Below are 18,912 nucleotides of genomic sequence, written 5' to 3'. Positions count from 1 at the left end.
CATTAACTATTTCATTCCTGACCAGTGAACGTTCCTTAGACTCTCTCCGATGACAGTACATCCTTCCTCAAAATTGCTCACAACACTCTAAATGTGGTCTGACATGTGCCTTATAAAGCACCAGTATTAAGTCCTTGCTTTTATATTCTAGCTAAAGTTGCATTTACTTTCCTTACTACTGATCCAACCTGCAAGTTAACCTTTAGGGAGGACTCCCAAGTCCCTATCTATCTCTGATTTCTGGATTCACTTCCTGTTTAGAAAATAGTTACACTTTCATTCCTTCCACCAAAGTACATGACCATACACTTCCCGACATTGTGGAGCGCAGGACCTTTCATCTGAACTGTAGTGTTGTAGCTTGTCATGGTGGAGAGGCTTGTGAACAGCTGAGATCCGGACAGTGATGCCATCTGGAGCTTAGTTCCTGTTCGGATCACCCATGGTGCTAAGGTCAAGGGGAAGGTTCTAGACAGAGTGATCCAACCAAGATCTCAACAGTGGAGTGAAGGTAGAAGAAGGCTACAGCAGTGAAGGCCAAGCCACTGGACCCTGATCCTGATCTGTCAAGGACTGTGTGGTGGCCGGCTATGTTAAACAAAGTCACACAGGTGTATTTTTTTTTAAGGGAATGAGCCCTTGGGAGATCATACTCGACTTGAGTGATCGTAAAAAAGAAATGACTCTGTAAAAAGCTATTCTCAGCTGCAGTAACCATGAAACTACTGGACTGCTGTAATTCTGCGGACAGCAACGTATGTGGGTAGGAAATACGTTATTCTTAGCCAGTTTGGATCATGAGACACAGACAAAGCAAAGTGGCAGGCTCTGATCCACATACTCAGTTCATGGACGGGTAATGAAAACTAACCTTCTCACCTATTTACTTATTGAGATAGAATGTGGGACAGACTCTTCCATCCCTTCAAGCTGCACTACCCAGCAACCCCCGATTTCACCCTAGCTTAATCATGAGACAATCTACAATGACCAATTAACCTACCGACCGGTACGCCTTTGGACTGTGTGAGGAAACCTATACAGTCACAGAGAAGAACGTACAGACTCCTTCCAGACAGTGGCGAGATCAATAATGTCCAAGTCCTGTGACTGAATGAATAGGTAAATACTGCGGTGGTTAACAGCAGTAATAGGTTTGAGGCAGCACAGTAGCTTTATAGTTGCAGAACTGGTGATCCGAGTTTAATTCTGGCCGCTGTTAGTAAGGAGTGTGTCAAGGGCCATGTGGTGGCTTGGGAGGATATTATACTCAACTTGAATGATTGCCCTACTGCTACTAATGTTGACAGCATTCCATACTTACAGTTCTGAATTGTAACTACTCGACGTCTCAGTAAGTTGTGTGTTAATTTCACACAGCCTCTACCTGCTCCCATCACAGAGAAACAGAGTGCTCGGTGCCTTCAGGGAATCTGTCTCTCCATTCTGACTGCGTAATGAGGTGAACACAAGAGGCTCTGCAGATGCTGGAAATTATGTAATGAAGTGATGAATAAGTGCTGTCATGGACCCACCCAGGCAACAAGCTGAACCGGTTGCTCCTCTTCAGAACTTGTCCATAAACCCAGGCTGGTTGAGGCTGTAACAGTTCGTCATTTGAACAAACCAATGCAGTGCTTCATAAGCTTTGTGTCAAGGAATGCAGTCTACATTCTGGCGGTCCTGGCCCGGGTAGAGGGAGGTGAGGCTCTTTATTGCAGCTTTCCATGTCTTGACAAAAAGCATGCATTTCACCTGGTAATTGAACGCACATGCACTCAATGGGAGATTTAAAAGGGTTCCTTCCTGCACATGTGAAAGTACCATCCTAAAGGGATGACCATCAGCTAAATTTTCTGTAATGTTATTAATCTTCTGCTTACTTATGGTAAATGGAGTTGTAAAGAGGGCTTTTGGCACACTGGGATGTTATGCTCACGATTCAAGATTGTTTAATTTCATTTCCAGTACACAAGTGTAAAGGAGAATGAAATAATTGTTACTCCAGATCTGAAGCAGCACAAAAAAACTCATAAGCTAAAGAACTAAATAACAATGAAAACATAATAGCTATGAATGCGTAAGATAATTGACATACTTAGATTGATTTATGCCCATAGGGTGACACTAGGCACATTTTCATGTGTTTGTACATAAAGTGACTCTGACACGAAATAATAAAACAGTGGTGATTGGATATTTCAATATTCCACAGGATTCAATGGGATCCACCCTCATTCTTCTAAACTCTCGAGTGTACAGGCCCAGAGCCTCATACATTAACCCTTTCATTCCCGGAATCATTCTTGTGAACCTCCTCAGGACCATCTCCAGTATCAGCATATAATTTCTTACATAAGGAGCTCAAAACTGCTCACAATACTCCAAATACAGTATGACCAATACTTTATAAAGCTTCAGCATTACATCCTTGCTTTTATATGCTAGTCTTCTCCAAATGAATGCTAATATTGCATTTGTCTTCCTTTACCATCAACTCAATCTGCAAATTAACATTTAGGGAATCCTGCATGAGGACTCCCTTTGCACCTCTGATTTTTGAATTTCTGCCCGTTTACAAAATAGTCTACACTGTTATTCCTTCTACAGAGGTGCATAACCACACATTATTCCACAGTAAATTCCACCGGCCAGTTCTTTGCCCATTCTCCCAAATTCTTTTGCAGCCTCCCTGCTTCCTCAATACTATCTGTTCCTCCATCTATTCTTGTATCGTCCACAAATGCAGCCACAAAGCCCTCAATTCTTTCATCCAAATCATTGGCATTTAACAAAGAAGCGATCCCTATACCGAACCATGCAGAACACCACTAGCCAACCAGAAAAGGCTCCTTTTATTCCCACTCTTTGCCTCCTGCCAGTTGGTCAATCTTTTATTTATTTTAGTACCTTGTTAAGACGCCTCGTTTGTGTCACCTTGTGCAATTTTTCCAGTCCCCTAGAACCACTGCAGAATCTAGTGATTACTAATGCCTCCACAATCTCTTCAGCAACCTCTTTCAGAACTCTTTCACTTTTATGTCATCCTAGACATCCCATGTCACCTCCTTCTAAGGGTTTGATTTCATTTTTTTTACCGACAGAGCCACCCCATCTCTTCTGCCTACCTGCCTGACATTTTGCTACAAAGTGTGTGCTTGGATGTTAAGCACTCAACTATGTTCTACTTTCAGTTATGATTCAGTGTTGCTCACAGCATCTTACGTGCCAATCACTAACTGTGCTATAAGGCAACACCCCATCTGGGTGCCTCTTTCACCTCCATGGAATCTCCTGTCTGCTCCTCTATGGAAACTTGGTTTACTCAATCTCTCCTCAAACTGAAAAATCCACCAATCCTAGAACCAGTTTGGCAAATCTTTGCTGCACTTCCTCTACTTCATATGTTTTATTTTAAAGTTTAAGTTCAATTTCCCAGTATATTGTCACTTAACCGTACACATACAAAACTATGTCCTTCCCAATCAAGGTGCACAACTCAGTGCACATAATTCACACATAACACAAAGTAATATTACCACAAATCAGTTAATAATAAAATATATTCCACAAGACTGACATTTACAGTACGATACATTTACCATACAATTCAAAAGTAACCAGTATAACGCTACCAGCGCTTCCTAGGGTGGTGGCAAGGAGTTCAGTAGTCTCATGGGGGGGGGGGGGGGGTCGTGGCAGTGGAGAAAAGCTGTTTCAAATCCTAACAGTCCTTGTCCTAATGCTACCGTACCTTCTGCCTGATGGTAGAGAGTCAAAAAGATTGTAAGACGGATGGGAGGAATCATTGCTAAGGGCCCTACCTACGCAGAGCTTCTGATAATCATCTCAGATAGGAGGAAACGAGACCAAAACTGTGCCCAGTCCTCCATGCAGCCTCATCGATGTCCCGTATATTTACAGTTCAGACTGTTTTCCGGTCCTCTGTTAATGTCCACTTGCCACGCTTGCTAAATATTCTTAGTTTAGGCGCGCTTTAAAATATTTGACAGAAGTTATCTCCGTCTTCCAGTGCGTGTGGTGGGAATGGGATAGAGGCGAAATGGGGTGAGAGCCAGAACTACCTGCTAGTGTGTTTGGGAGAGAGGGGGAGACGCTGTGGGTCGAACAGGTGGGGGGGGGGATTCAGACGCCGGGGTGTGCGGGTTTGAATATGTGTTGCAGAGGAGAACGCATGGGACCGCGGAGGCGAGCTAGAATTGGACGGAGCCTCCAACAGCCTCGTCGAGACGAGTGGACTTGTACGCTGTTACCTTTCCCCTCATCTGGGATAAGTGGCTCATTTCACCGCAGACCATTCTCTTTCCCCTAAAAAAAGCAAAACCCTTCTGAAATGCGGAGACGATGCTGGACTGAATAGGGTGCGAATTTGGGACGGGGACGGGGGCGAGGGTGGCGGCGGCGTTGGCTCAGTAGGGTTAAGCTTGCGCCGACTGATACGCCGCGAGCCCTGAGCGGCTGGAGGTTCGTAGAAAAACGCGAGTTTAATTTAAAAAAAACATTTTAATCGCCTGAAGAAAGTTTGCAAAGAATCTTCGGACCGTGTCCTGTGCAGAACTGGAGATCGCACGACCCGGCAACAGCCAGCTTCCTGAGGAAGGCAGCGTGACAGAGACACCCCCCCCCCCTCCCCGAGCGCTCTGAAAACTGTTTTATTTTAACCCTCTCCGCGCCGGTACAACGCCAGGAAAGCTACTGAAGTAGGTGTTTCCAATCCCCTTGATACAAAATTCTCCCCTCCCTTGCTTGACTTACCATTGTCCACTCCGTTACACTCCATTCTCCCGTCGCCGGTCCCGTCTCTAACGTGACTAGTATCCATGGTGGCCAAAAGCCCCAACAAGCCCACCGGGTGGGGACAAGAGTGGGTGGGCGCTCTTAAGACAAGGCGGGGAGGGTAAGGGAGTGATGTGGGAGGGGTGGTTGTATCTCTCTCAGGGATACGCGCTTTAACACCGCACGGTGTGCTGATCACACATGCCACTGATGAAGAAGACAGATAACTCGGTCTCCTACTCCCTCCCAAACTCCTCCTGCCCAGCTCATTAGTAAGCCCTCCTCAAGGCTCCTCCCTCTTCCAAACTACAAACCACGGTGCATTTAAATTCATCGCTCGACAGGTTTTTTTTATCCCGCGCGGCTCACCCCATCCGTTAGCATAGTACTTCTGTTTAAGAATTATGTGTTGGTATTTACTCGGCGGGTTGAAGGTCTGTCCCCTTGCCCATAAGCGAACGCGACGAGCAGCGAAGAAAGAGCTCATCCTCGGTAGACCAACTTTCGTCTCTGCCTCTCCGCGCCGGTATCAATCTTGAGTTAGATCAGAGAGAAAATGGGACACTTAGCTTCATTGGCGACACTGACATAATCTTAATCACTACAGTTTAGCAACATTTAGAGCACTTTGAACAACGTTCCCACTACGGGGACCAACCATTGCTCGGAGCAGGTCATTTTTCCGTGTCCTGAAAACTAATAAACACGAGATGCTGAAATCCAGAGCAACACACACAAAGCGCTGGAGGATCTCAGCGGGTCAGGCAGCATCTATGGAAATGAATAAATAGTGGACTTTTGGGGTCGAGACCCTCCTTCAGGACGCGGTCACCCACCCAGCTTTCCCCTCATCTGGCTTCACCTATCACCTTCAACCTTGACCCCCTCCCCACATCTTATTCTGGTTTCTTCCCCCTTCCTTTCCAGTCTTAGTGAATGATCTCGACAGGAAATGTCAACTGTCTTCATTTCCATAGATGCTGCCTGATCTGTCTAGTGTTATAACTTGAAACACTGACAAATACCTTGAAGCTCTAAAATAAGGTAAAAAAAAGTAAAGGCTGTGGTACATTTATTATTTAGAAAATGTATAGATTATATTCATTAACACAATTAATTAGTGTATTTCACAATTATATTAACAGATTTTTAAATTATATTAGCATAATTTCAAAATCATATTAAACATTATATAAAAGAAAATTCCAGCTGCATGGTAATAAAGGCTATGTGCGTGGGAGCATTTGAGTTACTGTGCAGCCCTACACTGTGCAACTTAGATGCAAGTAATTTTAGCACTTTGCACTAGAATAGATTTTATTTTTGTTTTGCTTTAAGTGTTTTGTGTTTAATTTATGTAAATGACTACTGCTTATCTGATGTTATTTGCCGGTGATGCTGCTGCACTTCTGCACACTTGTACTTGTGCATTTGACAATAAACTCAACTTTGACTAACAATATATTCAGTAAGTCCAGCAGCATCTGTAGAGAAAAACACTTCATGTGGATGGTAGCTAACACTTCACACTTAAGTCCTCAAACCTTACCTGTTCTCCCCTCTACTACTGCCTTTCAAATTGACTGTCTGCTTTATCTCAGATATTTAGTGTCTGCAGTATTTTAGTTTTCAAACACTATCTCCTTAGGGGAATCCTGGAAATCTTGGAGCTATCCTGAGTTGTAATTTGGAAAGTTGACACCCAATATGTCCATTCAAAACTCCCACAAATAGCAGGGTGTTTGCATCACAGCCTGGTGTGAAGGCCGCAATACACTTGATCACAAGAGGCTACAGAAGGTTGTACGTTCAACTGAAGGGCACAATTTTCCCCAAGATCAAGGAGGCGATGTCCATTGCTAAGGACACTCACCATCCAGAACATACTCTTTACAACTATCAGGGAGATGGTACAGGAGTCAGGTGACACACACTCTACGATTGAGGAATGACTTCTTCCCCTCTGCCATTAGATTTATGAATGGTCCATGTACCCATGAACACTCCTTTGTTAATGGTGCTGGCTATCCACGAGATCTATGCCTCTTATCACTTCTATCAAGTCACCACTCATCCTCCTTTGCTCCAAAGAGAAAAACCCTAGCTTGCTCAACCTATCCTGTTAAGACATGCTGTCCAATCCAGGCAGCATCATATTAAAGCAACACACATCAAAGTCACTTGAATTTCCAGCATCTGCAGAATTCCTGTTGTTAGCATCATAATAAATCTCCTTTGTACCCTCTCTGAAGCTTCCATGTCCTTCCTATAGAGGCAACCAGAAATAAACACAATATTCCAAGTGTGATATAACCAGAGTTTCATAGAGCTGCAACATTACCTCAGAGTTCTTGAACCCAAGCCCACGATTGCCTTCTGAACAACCCTATCAACTTTCATGGCAACTTTGAGGGTCCAATGGATGTGGGTCCCAAGATCCTTCTGTTCCTCCACATTGCTAAGAATGTTGTTATTAACCCTGTATTCTGCCTTCAAAGTGCATCCCCTTTTAAACATCCCCCACCCTTAACTTACAACACTCACACCCCTCTTTACATCAGCAGCACAGCAGTGGAAACTCCTGGAAGTGCACATTTTACATAACTTCTTATGGTCCCAGAACACATTATACACAATCAGGAAAGCTCACCAATGCGCTTACTTTCTAAGGACGCCAAAGAGAGCTGGACTATGCACATCTGTACTCACGTCATTCTACAGCTGCGCAATAGAGAGCATCCTAACAAGTTGCATCACTGCACGGTACGGAAACTGTACTGTGATAGACAGGAAGACACGACAACGAATAGCCCAACCTGCCCAAAGCATCATCGCCGCCAGCCTATCCACCATCAAGCACATACAGAAAGGTGCTGAAAATGGCCAGTAACATGATGAAACATCCCACCCACCCTGCTGATGGCTGTTTGTTCCATTCCCATCAGGGACAAGGCTAAACAGCAATCATGCTTGGACCACCAGACTCAAAAACAGTTACATTCTCCAAGTAGTAAGGCCGATCAAAACCACCACCCACCACCACTGCTTTATTATTTCCTGTCAGTCACCTTATGTAGAGACACTTCTGTGCCTAGCATCGCTTTATGGACATACAGTCTATGTATATAAGCTATCTTATGTATTTATATTTATTGTGTTCCTTATTTTATTTTTTTGTGCTTTATCAGATCTGGAGTAACAATTATGTTGTTCTCCTTTATAATTTGTGTACTGGAAATGACATTGAATCTTAAATCTTAAATTAATAATCTAGGCAATCATGTTGGGTGGTGGGATGGAGATATGTCCCTACCAAAGGAAGTGTAAGGTGCTACTTTCCTCTGCTAGCCTGCAGGTCATCCTTGGGCAAGGTGTAGCACCTGCATAGCCCCCCACTCCCCAGATTAGGGTCACATGAAGCCATAGGAGCAGCTGTTGCATATCACAAGTCCTGGTTATGTGACCACTGATAACAGGCAGATAATCTCTGAAGGGTACTGATAATGGCTGGGGTCACCCGTCTTGTAAAGACACTGCCCAGAAGGCAATAGCAAACCACCTCTGTAGAAAAATTTCCCAAGAACAATCATGGTCATGGAAAGACCATGATCGTCTACATCACATGATGTGGCACATAATGATGATCAGACAATCTTGAATCTTAAATGCATGTCCTCTAGTACTTGCTATTTCTTATGTATATACTCTGATATTTGAATTTTTATATTAGTAAAAATCATGAAAAGAACAAAGAGCTGCACTTGTGATGTCAAATATGGACAGGACATTCACAGTAAACGGTAGAGTACTGATAGATCTGGTTGCCTCACTACAGGAAGGATGTGGAAACCATAGAAAGGGTGCAGATGAGATTTACAAGGATGTTGCCTGGATTGGGGAGCATGCCTTATGAAAACAGATTGAGTGAACTCGGCCTTTTCTCCTTGGAGCGACGGAGGATGAGAGGTGACCTGATAGAGGTGTATAAGATTAGATTAGATTATGAGGACACGCAGTCCCCTTTTATTGTCATTTAGTAATGCATGCATTAATGATACAATGTTTTCCCAGAATGATATCACAGAAACGCATGACAAACCGACTTAAAAACTAACAAAAACCACATAATTATAACATATAGTTACAACAGTGCAAACAATACCAAAATTTGATATTGCGCTTGGAACAAGGTCAACAGTTTTGGGACCCGTATCTCAGAAAGGATGTGTTGTCATTGGAGAAAGTCCAGAGGAGGTTCATGAGGATGATATCAGGAATGAAGGGAATTTAGAAGTCTGTGTGGAAATCTCACCGAATGTTGAAAGGACTAGATAGAATGGATGTGGAGAGGATCTTTCCTCTGGTGGCAGAATCCAGAACCAGAGGCCACAGCCTCAAAATTGAGGGGCGACCTTTAGAACAGAGGTAAGGAGGAATTTTTTTTAGCCAGAGAGTAGTAAATCTGTGGAATGCTCTGCCACAGGCTGCAGTGGAGGCCTAGTCCATGTGTATATTTAAGGCTTAAGTTGATCATTTCTTGATCAGTCAGGGCATCAAAGGATATGGCGAGAAGGCAGGTGTATGGGGTTGAGTGAGATCTGGGATCAGCCATGATAGAATGGCAGACTCAATGGGCTGAATGGCCTAATTCTGCTCCTATATGTCTTATGGTCCTCCACGTGAAATGCATGGGTTTTCCCCGGGTACTCCAGTTTCCTTCCACCGTCCAAAGACATACTGGGTAGGTTAATTGGTCACAGTAAATTGTCATGTGATTAGGTTAGGGATTGTGACGCATGGCCAAGTGGTTAAGGCGTTTGTCTAGTGATCTGAAGGTCGCTAGTTCAAGCCTTGGCTGAGGCAGTGTGTTGTGTCCTCTAGTAAGGCAACTAACCACACATTGCTCTGCGACGACACCGGTGCCAAGCTGTATGGGTCCTAATGCCCTTCCCTTGGGCAACATCAGTGGCATGGAGAGGGGAGACTTGCAGCATGGGCAACTGCCGGTCTTCCATACAACCTTGCCCAGGCCTGCACCCTGGAAACCTTCCAAGGCACAAATCCATGGTCTCTTGAGACTAACAGATGCCTATAAAGGGATTGTGGGCAGGGGCAGCATGGCCAGAAGGGCAGGAAGAGCTTAATCCACACTGTATCACTAAATAAATTCCATTATTGTAAATACCAAAATTATAATGTAGTGAACAACACCAGACAAGATTTAAAAAAATACTACATCAGGGCTAAGGGTGGAGAATGGAGATGGCCAGTACCAGGACAGGATGAGGGGCGAGGTATGGACCAGAGGTGACTGGTAGACTCTGGGGCTGGGAGGAGGATGATGGGTAGATGGATCGAGATTGGGGGGGGGGGGGGGGAGTTGAGTTAGAGGGAAGAAAGAGGACAGAAACAGCCAGTGGAAGGTGAGACAAAGCATCACAGAGGCTACCCATGCTGGAATCTGATTAGTACGGAAGGTGATAATGAAAACCAGCTGCATGGTAGCATAGTGGTTAGCACAATGCTTTACAGTATCAGCGACCCAGGTTCAATTCTTGTTGTTGTCTGTAAGGAGTACGTATGTTCTCCCCATGACCGTGCAGGTTTCCTCTGGGTGCTCCGGTTTCCTCCCACAGTCCAAAGAGGTATCGGTTGTTAGGTTAATTGGGTCATTGTGAATTGTCCTGTGATTTAGCCAGGGTTAAATCAGGGTATTGGGGGTTGCTGGGCGATGCAGCTCTAAGGGCTAGAAGGGCCTACTCCATGCTGTATCTCAATTAATCAATCAATAAATAAATAAGGGGAGAGATGTAAACGAGAGCGGCAGTAAACTAACTCTAGCAACCTAATACTAAACAGAAAAGAGTCTGCAGATACTGGAAATCTTAGGCAACACACACACACAAAGCTGGAGAAACTGGGCAGGTCAGCCACCATTTGAGGGGAATAAACAGTTGACATTTTGGGCCAAGACCCTTCACCAGGACTGGAAAGGGGGGAGAACCCAGCATAAGAAGGTGGGGAGGGGAGGAGTACAAACTGGCAGATGACAGGTGAGGGAGAAGGTAGGTAGGTTGGGGAGGAGAGATGAAATAAGAGGCTGAGAGGACACGTGGCCGTGGTAGCGAGTCTGGGTGAGTACAGTACATGGTCAAAGAGTTCGAGGGCAGCAGAGGTCACAGAGGGGAAGCAGTGAGAGGTGGTCTCACTGAACTGTTTAAAAAAAGACTTAACCTCTTGGTACTCCCCGAAGCGACTTCACAGTGGAGCAGCTGATCATAAACACACGAGATTCTGTGGTTGCCGAAAATGCAGAGCAACATGCACAGAATGCTGAACAAACTCGGGTCAGGCAGCATCAATCGAAGTGAATAAATAATCCGCCGTTTTGTGCCGAGACCCTTCACCGGACTGGAAAAGAAGGGCGCAGAAGTCAGAATAAGGTAAGCAGCACAAGCTGGCAGATGACAGGTAAGGGGAGAAGGGAGGGAGGGAGGGAGGGTGGGTAAGGGGAGAAGGGAGGGAGGGAGGGAGGGTGGGTAAGGGGAGAAGGGAGGGAGGGAGGGAGGGAGGGAGGGGAGAAGGGAGGGAGGGAGGGTGGGTAAGGGGAGAAGGGAGGGAGGGAGGGAGGGTGGGTAAGGGGAGAAGGGAGGGAGGGAGGGAGGGTGGGTAAGGGGAGAAGGGAGGGAGGGAGGGAGGGTGGGTAAGGGGAGAAGGGAGGGAGGGAGGGAGGGAGGGTGGGTAAGGGGAGAAGGGAGGGAGGGAGGGAGGGAGGGAGGGTGGGTAAGGGGAGTAGGGAGGGAGGGAGGGAGGGTGGGTAAGGGGAGAAGGGAGGGAGGGAGGGAGGGTGGGTAAGGGGAGAAGGGAGGGAGGGAGGGATGGTGGGTAAGGGGAGAAGGGAGGGAGGGAGGGTGGGTAAGGGGAGGAGGGACGGAGGGAGGAAGGGAGGGATGGTGGGTAAGGGGAGAAGGGAGGGAGGGAGGGTGGGTAAGGGGAGAAGGGAGGGTGGGTAAGGGGAGAAGGGAGGGAGGGAGGGTGGGTAAGGGGAGAAGGGAGGGAGGGAGTGTGGGTAAGGGGAGAAGGGAGGGAGGGAGGGTGGGTAAGGGGAGGAGGGACGGAGGGAGGAAGGGAGGGATGGTGGGTAAGGGGAGAAGGGAGGGAGGGAGGGTGGGTAAGGGGAGAAGGGAGGGAGGGTGGGAGGGTGGGTAAGGGGAGAAGGGAGGGAGGGTGGGAGGGTGGGTAAGGGGAGAAGGGAGGGAGGGAGGGAGGGTGGGTAAGGGGAGAAGGGAGGGAGGGAGGGTGGGTAAGGGGAGAGGGAGGGAGGGTGGGTAAGGGGAGAAGGGAGGGAGGGAGGGTGGGTAAGGGGAGAAGGGAGGGAGGGAGGGTGGGTAAGGGGAGGAGGGACGGAGGGAGGAAGGGAGGGATGGTGGGTAAGGGGAGAAGGGAGGGAGGGAGGGTGGGTAAGGGGAGAAGGGAGGGAGGGAGGGTGGGTAAGGGGAGAAGGGAGGGAGGGTGGGAGGGTGGGTAAGGGGAGAAGGGAGGGAGGGTGGGAGGGTGGGTAAGGGGAGAAGGGAGGGAGGGTGGGAGGGTGGGTAAGGGGAGAAGGGAGGGAGGGAGGAGGGTGGGTAAGGGGAGAAGGGAGGGAGGGAGGATGGGAGGGTAAGGGGAGAAGGGAGGGAGGGAGGGTAAGGGGAGAAGGGAGGGAGGGAGGGTGGGAGGGTAAGGGGAGAAGGGAGGGAGGGTGGGAGGGTAAGGGGAAGGAGGGAGGGAGGGTGGGAGGGTAAGGGGAGAAGGGAGGGAGGGAGGGTGGGTAAGGGGAGGAGGGAGGGAGGGTGGGTAAGGGGAGAAGGGAGGGAGGGAGGGTGGGTAAGGGGAGAAGGGAGGGAGGGAGGGAGGGTGGGTAAGGGGAGAAGGGAGGGAGGGAGGGAGGGTGGGTAAGGGGAGAAGGGAGGGAGGGAGGGAGGGTGGGTAAGGGGAGAAGGGAGGGAGGGAGGGAGGGTGGGTAAGGGGAGAAGGGAGGGAGGGAGGGAGGGTGGGTAAGGGGAAAGGGAGGGAGGGAGGGAGGGTGGGTAAGGGGAGGGGAGGGAGGGAGGGTGGGTAAGGGGAGAAGGGAGGGAGGGTAAGGGGAGAAGGGAGGGAGGGTGGGTAAGGGGAGAAGGGAGGGAGGGAGGGAGGGTGGGTAAGGGGAGAAGGGAGGGAGGGAGGGAGGGTGGGTAAGGGGAGAAGGGAGGGTGGGTAAGGGGAGAAGGGAGGGAGGGAGGGTAAGGGGAGAGGGAGGGTAAGGGGAGAAGGGAGGGAGGGAGGGAGGGTGGGTAAGGGGAGAAGGGAGGGAGGGAGGGAGGGTGGGTAAGGGGAGAAGGGAGGGAGGGAGGGATGGTGGGTAAGGGGAGAAGGGAGGGAGGGAAGGTGGGTAAGGGGAGAAGGGAGGGAGGGAGGGTGGGTAAGGGGAGAAGGGAGGGAGGGAGGGAGGGTGGGTAAGGGGAGGAGGGAGGGAGGGAGGGTGGGTAAGGGGAGGAGGGACGGAGGGAGGAAGGGAGGGATGGTGGGTAAGGGGAGAAGGGAGGGAGGGAGGGTGGGTAAGGGGAGAAGGGAGGGAGGGAGGGAGGGTGGGTAAGGGGAGAAGGGAGGGAGGGAGGGAGGGTGGGTAAGGGGAGAAGGGAGGGAGGGAGGGAGGGAGGGTGGGTAAGGGGAGAAGGGAGGGAGGGAGGGAGGGTGGGTAAGGGGAGAAGGGAGGGAGGGAGGGAGGGTGGGTAAGGGGAGAAGGGAGGGAGGGAGGGAGGGTGGGTAAGGGGAGAAGGGAGGGAGGGAGGGAGGGTGGGTAAGGGGAGAAGGGAGGGAGGGAGGGAGGGTGGGTAAGGGGAGAAGGGAGGGAGGGAGGGAGGGTGGGTAAGGGGAGAAGGGAGGGAGGGAGGGAGGGTGGGTAAGGGGAGAAGGGAGGGAGGGAGGGAGGGTGGGTAAGGGGAGAAGGGAGGGAGGGAGGGAGGGTGGGTAAGGGGAGAAGGGAGGGTGGGTAAGGGGAGAAGGGAGGGAGGGAGGGAGGGTGGGTAAGGGGAGAAGGGAGGGAGGGAGGGAGGGAGGGTGGGTAAGGGGAGAAGGGAGGGAGGGAGGGAGGGTGGGTAAGGGGAGAAGGGAGGGAGGGTGGGTAAGGGGAGAAGGGAGGGAGGGTAAGGGGAGAAGGGAGGGAGGGAGGGAGGGAGGGAGGGTGGGTAAGGGGAGAAGGGAGGGAGGGAGGGTGGGTAAGGGGAGAAGGGAGGGAGGGAGGGAGGGAGGGAGGGTGGGTAAGGGGAGAAGGGAGAGAGGGAGGGAGGGTGGGTAAGGGGAGAAGGGAGGGAGGGAGGGAGGGTGGGTAAGGGGAGAAGGGAGGGAGGGAGGGAGGGTGGGTAAGGGGAGAAGGGAGGGAGGGAGGGAGGGAGGGAGGGGGGTAAGGGGAGAAGGGAGGGAGGGAGGGAGGGAGGGTGGGTAAGGGGAGAAGGGAGGGAGGGAGGGAGGGAGGGTAAGGGGAGAAGGGAGGGAGGGAGGGTAAGGGGAGAAGGGAGGGAGGGAGGGTGGGAGGGTAAGGGGAGAAGGGAGGGAGGGAGGGAGGGAGGGTAAGGGGAGAAGGGAGGGAGGGAGGGTGGGAGGGTAAGGGGAGAAGGGAGGGAGGGAGGATGGGAGGGTAAGGGGAGGAGGGAGGGAGGATGGGAGGGTAAGGGGAGAAGGGAGGGAGGGAGGATGGGAGGGTAAGGGGAGAAGGGAGGGAGGGAGGGTGGGAGGGTAAGGGGAGAAGGGAGGGAGGGTGGGAGGGTAAGGGGAGAAGGGAGGGAGGGAGGGTGGGTAAGGGGAGGAGGGAGGGAGGGTGGGTAAGGGGAGAAGGGAGGGAGGGAGGGAGGGTGGGTAAGGGGAGAAGGGAGGGAGGGAGGGAGGGTGGGTAAGGGGAGAAGGGAGGGAGGGTGGGTAAGGGGAGAAGGGAGGGAGGGTAAGGGGAGAAGGGAGGGAGGGTAAGGGGAGAAGGGAGGGAGGGAGGGAGGGTGGGTAAGGGGAGAAGGGAGGGAGGGAGGGAGGGAGGGTGGGTAAGGGGAGAAGGGAGGGAGGGAGGGAGGGTGGGTAAGGGGAGAAGGGAGGGAGGGAGGGAGGGTAAGGGGAGAAGGGAGGGAGGGAGGGAGGGTGGGTAAGGGGAGAAGGGAGGGAGGGTGGGTAAGGGGAGAGAGGGAGGGAGGGAGGGTGGGAGGGTAAGGGGAGAAGGGAGGGAGGGAGGGTGGGAGGGTAAGGGGAGAAGGGAGGGAGGGAGGGTGGGAGGGTAAGGGGAGAAGGGAGGGAGGGAGGGTGGGAGGGTAAGGGGAGAAGGGAGGGAGGGAGGATGGGAGGGTAAGGGGAGAAGGGAGGGAGGGAGGGTGGGAGGGTAAGGGGAGAAGGGAGGGAGGGAGGGTGGGAGGGTAAGGGGAGAAGGGAGGGAGGGTGGGAGGGTAAGGGGAGAAGGGAGGGAGGGAGGGTGGGTAAGGGGAGAAGGGAGGGAGGGAGGGAGGGTGGGTAAGGGGAGAAGGGAGGAAGGGAGGGAGGGAGGGAGGGTGGGTAAGGGGAGAAGGGAGGGAGGGTAAGGGGAGAAGGGAGGGAGGGAGGGTAAGGGGAGAAGGGAGGGAGGGTGGGTAAGGGGAGAAGGGAGGGAGGGAGGGAGGGGTAAGGGGAGAAGGAAGGGAGGGAGGGAGGGAGGGAGGGTGGGTAAGGGGAGAAGGGAGGGAGGGAGGGAGGGTGGGTAAGGGGAGAAGGGAGGGAGGGTGGGTAAGGGGAGAAGGGAGGGAGGGAGGGTGGGTAAGGGGAGGAGGGAGGGAGGGTGGTTAAGGGGAGAAGGGAGGGAGGGAGGGAGGGTGGGTAAGGGGAGAAGGGAGGGAGGGTGGGTAAGGGGAGAAGGGAGGGAGGGAGGGAGGGAGGGAGGGTGGGTAAGGGGAGAAGGGAGGGAGGGAGGGAGGGAGGGAGGGTGGGTAAGGGGAGAAGGGAGGGAGGGAGGGTGGGAGGGTAAGGGGAGAAGGGAGGGAGGGAGGGTGGGAGGGTAAGGGGAGAAGGGAGGGAGGGAGGGTGGGAGGGTAAGGGGAGAAGGGAGGGAGGGAGGGTGGGAGGGTAAGGGGAGAAGGGAGGGAGGGAGGGTGGGAGGGTAAGGGAGAAGGGAGGGAGGGAGGGTGGGAGGGTAAGGGAGGGAGGGAGGGTGGGAGGGTAAGGGGAGAAGGGAGGGAGGGAGGGTGGGAGGGTAAGGGGAGAAGGGAGGGAGGGAGGGAGGGAGGGAGGGTAAGGGGAGAAGGGAGGGAGGGAGGGTGGGAGGGTAAGGGGAGAAGGGAGGGAGGGAGGGTGGGAGGGTAAGGGGAGAAGGGAGGGAGGGAGGGTGGGAGGGTAAGGGGAGAAGGGAGGGAGGGAGGGTGGGAGGGTAAGGGGAGAAGGGAGGGAGGGTGGGAGGGTGGGTAAGGGGAGAAGGGAGGGAGGGTGGGAGGGTGGGTAAGGGGAGAAGGGAGGGAGGGAGGGTAAGGGGAGAAGGGAGGGAGGGAGGGAGGGAGGGTAAGGGGAGAAGGGAGGGAGGGAGGGAGGGTAGGAGAGGGAGGGGGGAGGGAGGGTGGGTGGGTAAGGGGAGAAGGGAGGGAGGGAGGGTGGGTAAGGGGAGAAGGGAGGGAGGGAGGGTAAGGGGAGAAGGGAGGGTGGGTGGGTAAGGGGAGAAGGGAGGGAGGGTGGGTAAGGGGAGAAGCGAGGGAGGGTGGGTAAGGGGAGAAGGGAGGGAGGGAGGGTAAGGGGAGAAGAGAGGGAGGGAGGGTGGGTAAGGGGAGGAGGGAGGGAGGGTGGGTAAGGGGAGGAGGGAGGGAGGGTGGGTAAGGGGAGGGGAGGGAGGGAGGGTGGGTAAGGGGAGAAGGGAGGGAGGGAGGGTGGGAGGGTAAGGGGAGAAGGGAGGGAGGGAGGGTAAGGGAGGGGAGGGAGGGTGGGAGGGTAAGGGAGAAGGGAGGGTAAGGGGAGAAGGGAGGGAGGGTGGGTAAGGGGAAGGGGAGGGAGGGAGGGTAAGGGGAGAAGGGAGGGAGGGAGGGTGGGGAGGGGGAGGGAGGGAGGGTGGGTAAGGGGAGAAGGGAGGGAGGGAGTGGGTAAGGGGAGAAGGGAGGGAGGGTGGGTAAGGGGAGAAGGGAGGGAGGGAGGGAGGGTGGGTAAGGGGAGAAGGGAGGGAGGGAGGGAGGGTGGGTAAGGGGAGAAGGGAGGGAGGGAGGGTGGGAGGGTAAGGGGAGAAGGGAGGGAGGGTGGGAGGGTAAGGGGAGAAGGGAGGGAGGGAGGGTGGGAGGGTAAGGGGAGAAGGGAGGGAGGGAGGGTAAGGGGAGAAGGGAGGGAGCGAGGGTGGGAGGGTAAGGGGAGAAGGGAGGGTGGGAGGGTAAGGGGAGAAGGGAGGGTGGGAGGGTAAGGGGAGAAGGGAGGGTGGGAGGGTAAGGGAGAAGGGAGGGAGGGAGGGAGGGTGGGTAAGGGGAGAAGGGAGGGAGGGTGGGTAAGGGGAGAAGGGAGGGAGGGTGGGTAAGGGGAGAAGGGAGGGAGGGTGGGTAAGGGGAGAAGGGAGGGAGGGAGGGAGGGTGGGTAAGGGGAGGAGGGAGGGAGGGAGGGTGGGTAAGGGGAGGAGGGAGGGAGGGAGGGTGGGTAAGGGGAGAAGGGAGGGAGGGTGGGTAAGGGGAGGAGGGAGGGAGGGTGGGTAAGGGGAGAAGGGAGGGAGGGTGGGTAAGGGGAGAAGGGAGGGAGGGTGGGAGGGTGGGTAAGGGGAGAAGGGAGGGAGGGTGGGAGGGTGGGAAAGGGGAGAAGGGAGGGAGGGTGGGAGGGTGGGTAAGGGGAGAAGGGAGGGAGGGTGGGAGGGTGGGTAAGGGGAGAAGGGAGGGAGGGTGGGAGGGTGGGTAAGGGGAGAAGGGAGGGAGGGTGGGTAAGGGGAGAAGGAAGGGAGGGGGGGAGAAGGAAGGGAGGGAGGGAGGGAGGGAGGGTGGGTAAGGGGAGAAGGGAGGGAGGGAGGGAGGGAGGGTGGGTCAGGGGAGAAGGAAGGGAGGGAGGGAGGGAGGGTGGGTAAGGGGAGAAGGAAGGGAGGGAGGGAGGGAGGGTGGGTAAGGGGAGAAGGGAGGGAGGGAGGGAGGGAGGGAGGGTGGGTAAGGGGAGAAGGGAGGGAGGGAGGGAGGGAGGGTGGGTAAGGGGAGAAGGGAGGGAGGGAGGGAGGGAGGGAGGGTGGGTAAGGGGAGAAGGGAGGGAGGGAGGGTGGGTAAGGGGAGGAGGGAGGGAGGGTGGTTAAGGGGAGAAGGGAGGGAGGGAGGGAGGGTGGGTAAGGGGAGAAGGGAGGGAGGGAGGGAGGGAGGGTGGGTAAGGGGAGAAGGGAGGGAGGGAGGGTGGGAGGGTAAGGGGAGAAGGGAGGGAGGGAGGGTGGGAGGGTAAGGGGAGAAGGGAGGGAGGGAGGGTGGGAGGGTAAGGGGAGAAGGGAGGGAGGGAGGGTGGGAGGGTAAGGGGAGAAGGGAGGGAGGGAGGGTGGGAGGGTAAGGGGAGAAGGGAGGGAGGGAGGGAGGGTAAGGGGAGAAGGGAGGGAGGGAGGGTAAGGGGAGAAGGGAGGGAGGGAGGGTGGGAGGGTAAGGGGAGAAGGGAGGGTAAGGGGAGACGGGAGGGAGGGAGGGTGGGAGGGTAAGGGGAGAAGGGAGGGAGATTGGGAGGGTAAGGGGAGAAGGGAGGGAGGGAGGGTAAGGGGGGAAGGGAGGGAGGGAGGGTAAGGGGAGAAGGGAGGGAGGGAGGGAGGGAGGGAGGGAGGGTAAGGGGAGAAGGGAGGGAGGGAGGGAGGGAGGGTGGGTGGGTAAGGGGAGAAGGGAGGGAGGGAGGGAGGGTGGGTAAGGGGAGAAGGGAGGGAGGGAGGGTAAGGGGAGAAGGGAGGGAGGGTGGGTAAGGGGAGAAGGGAGGGAGGGTGGGTAAGGGGAGAAGCGAGGGAGGGTGGGTAAGGGGAGAAGGGAGGGAGGGAGGATAAGGGGAGAAGAGAGGGAGGGAGGGTGGGTAAGGGGAGGAGGGAGGGAGGGTGGGTAAGGGGAGGAGGGAGGGAGGGTGGGTAAGGGGAGAAGGGAGGGAGGGAGGGTGGGAGGGTAAGGGGAGAAGGGAGGGAGGGAGGGTAAGGGG

At 53.7% G+C, this 18,912-nt stretch overlaps 1 protein-coding gene across 1 annotated transcript in view; it reads right to left on the bottom strand.

Annotated features, from left to right (window-relative positions):
• Positions 1 to 5,009, bottom strand: part of plcd1a (phospholipase C, delta 1a) — a 193,170-nt gene extending 188,161 nt beyond the window's left edge. The window contains exon 1 of the mRNA XM_063044573.1: positions 4,777 to 5,009. Coding sequence (XP_062900643.1) covers positions 4,777 to 4,843 — 67 coding nt within the window. The 5' untranslated portion in view covers positions 4,844 to 5,009. The remainder of the gene's footprint in view (positions 1 to 4,776) is intronic.
• Between the last annotated feature and the right edge of the window lie 13,903 nt (positions 5,010 to 18,912).

The sequence above is a fragment of the Mobula hypostoma genome, chromosome 3 (assembly GCF_963921235.1).
Source record: "Mobula hypostoma chromosome 3, sMobHyp1.1, whole genome shotgun sequence".
Classification (NCBI taxonomy): Eukaryota; Metazoa; Chordata; class Chondrichthyes; order Myliobatiformes; family Myliobatidae; genus Mobula; species Mobula hypostoma.
This window is presented reverse-complemented; position numbering and strand designations above follow the sequence as displayed.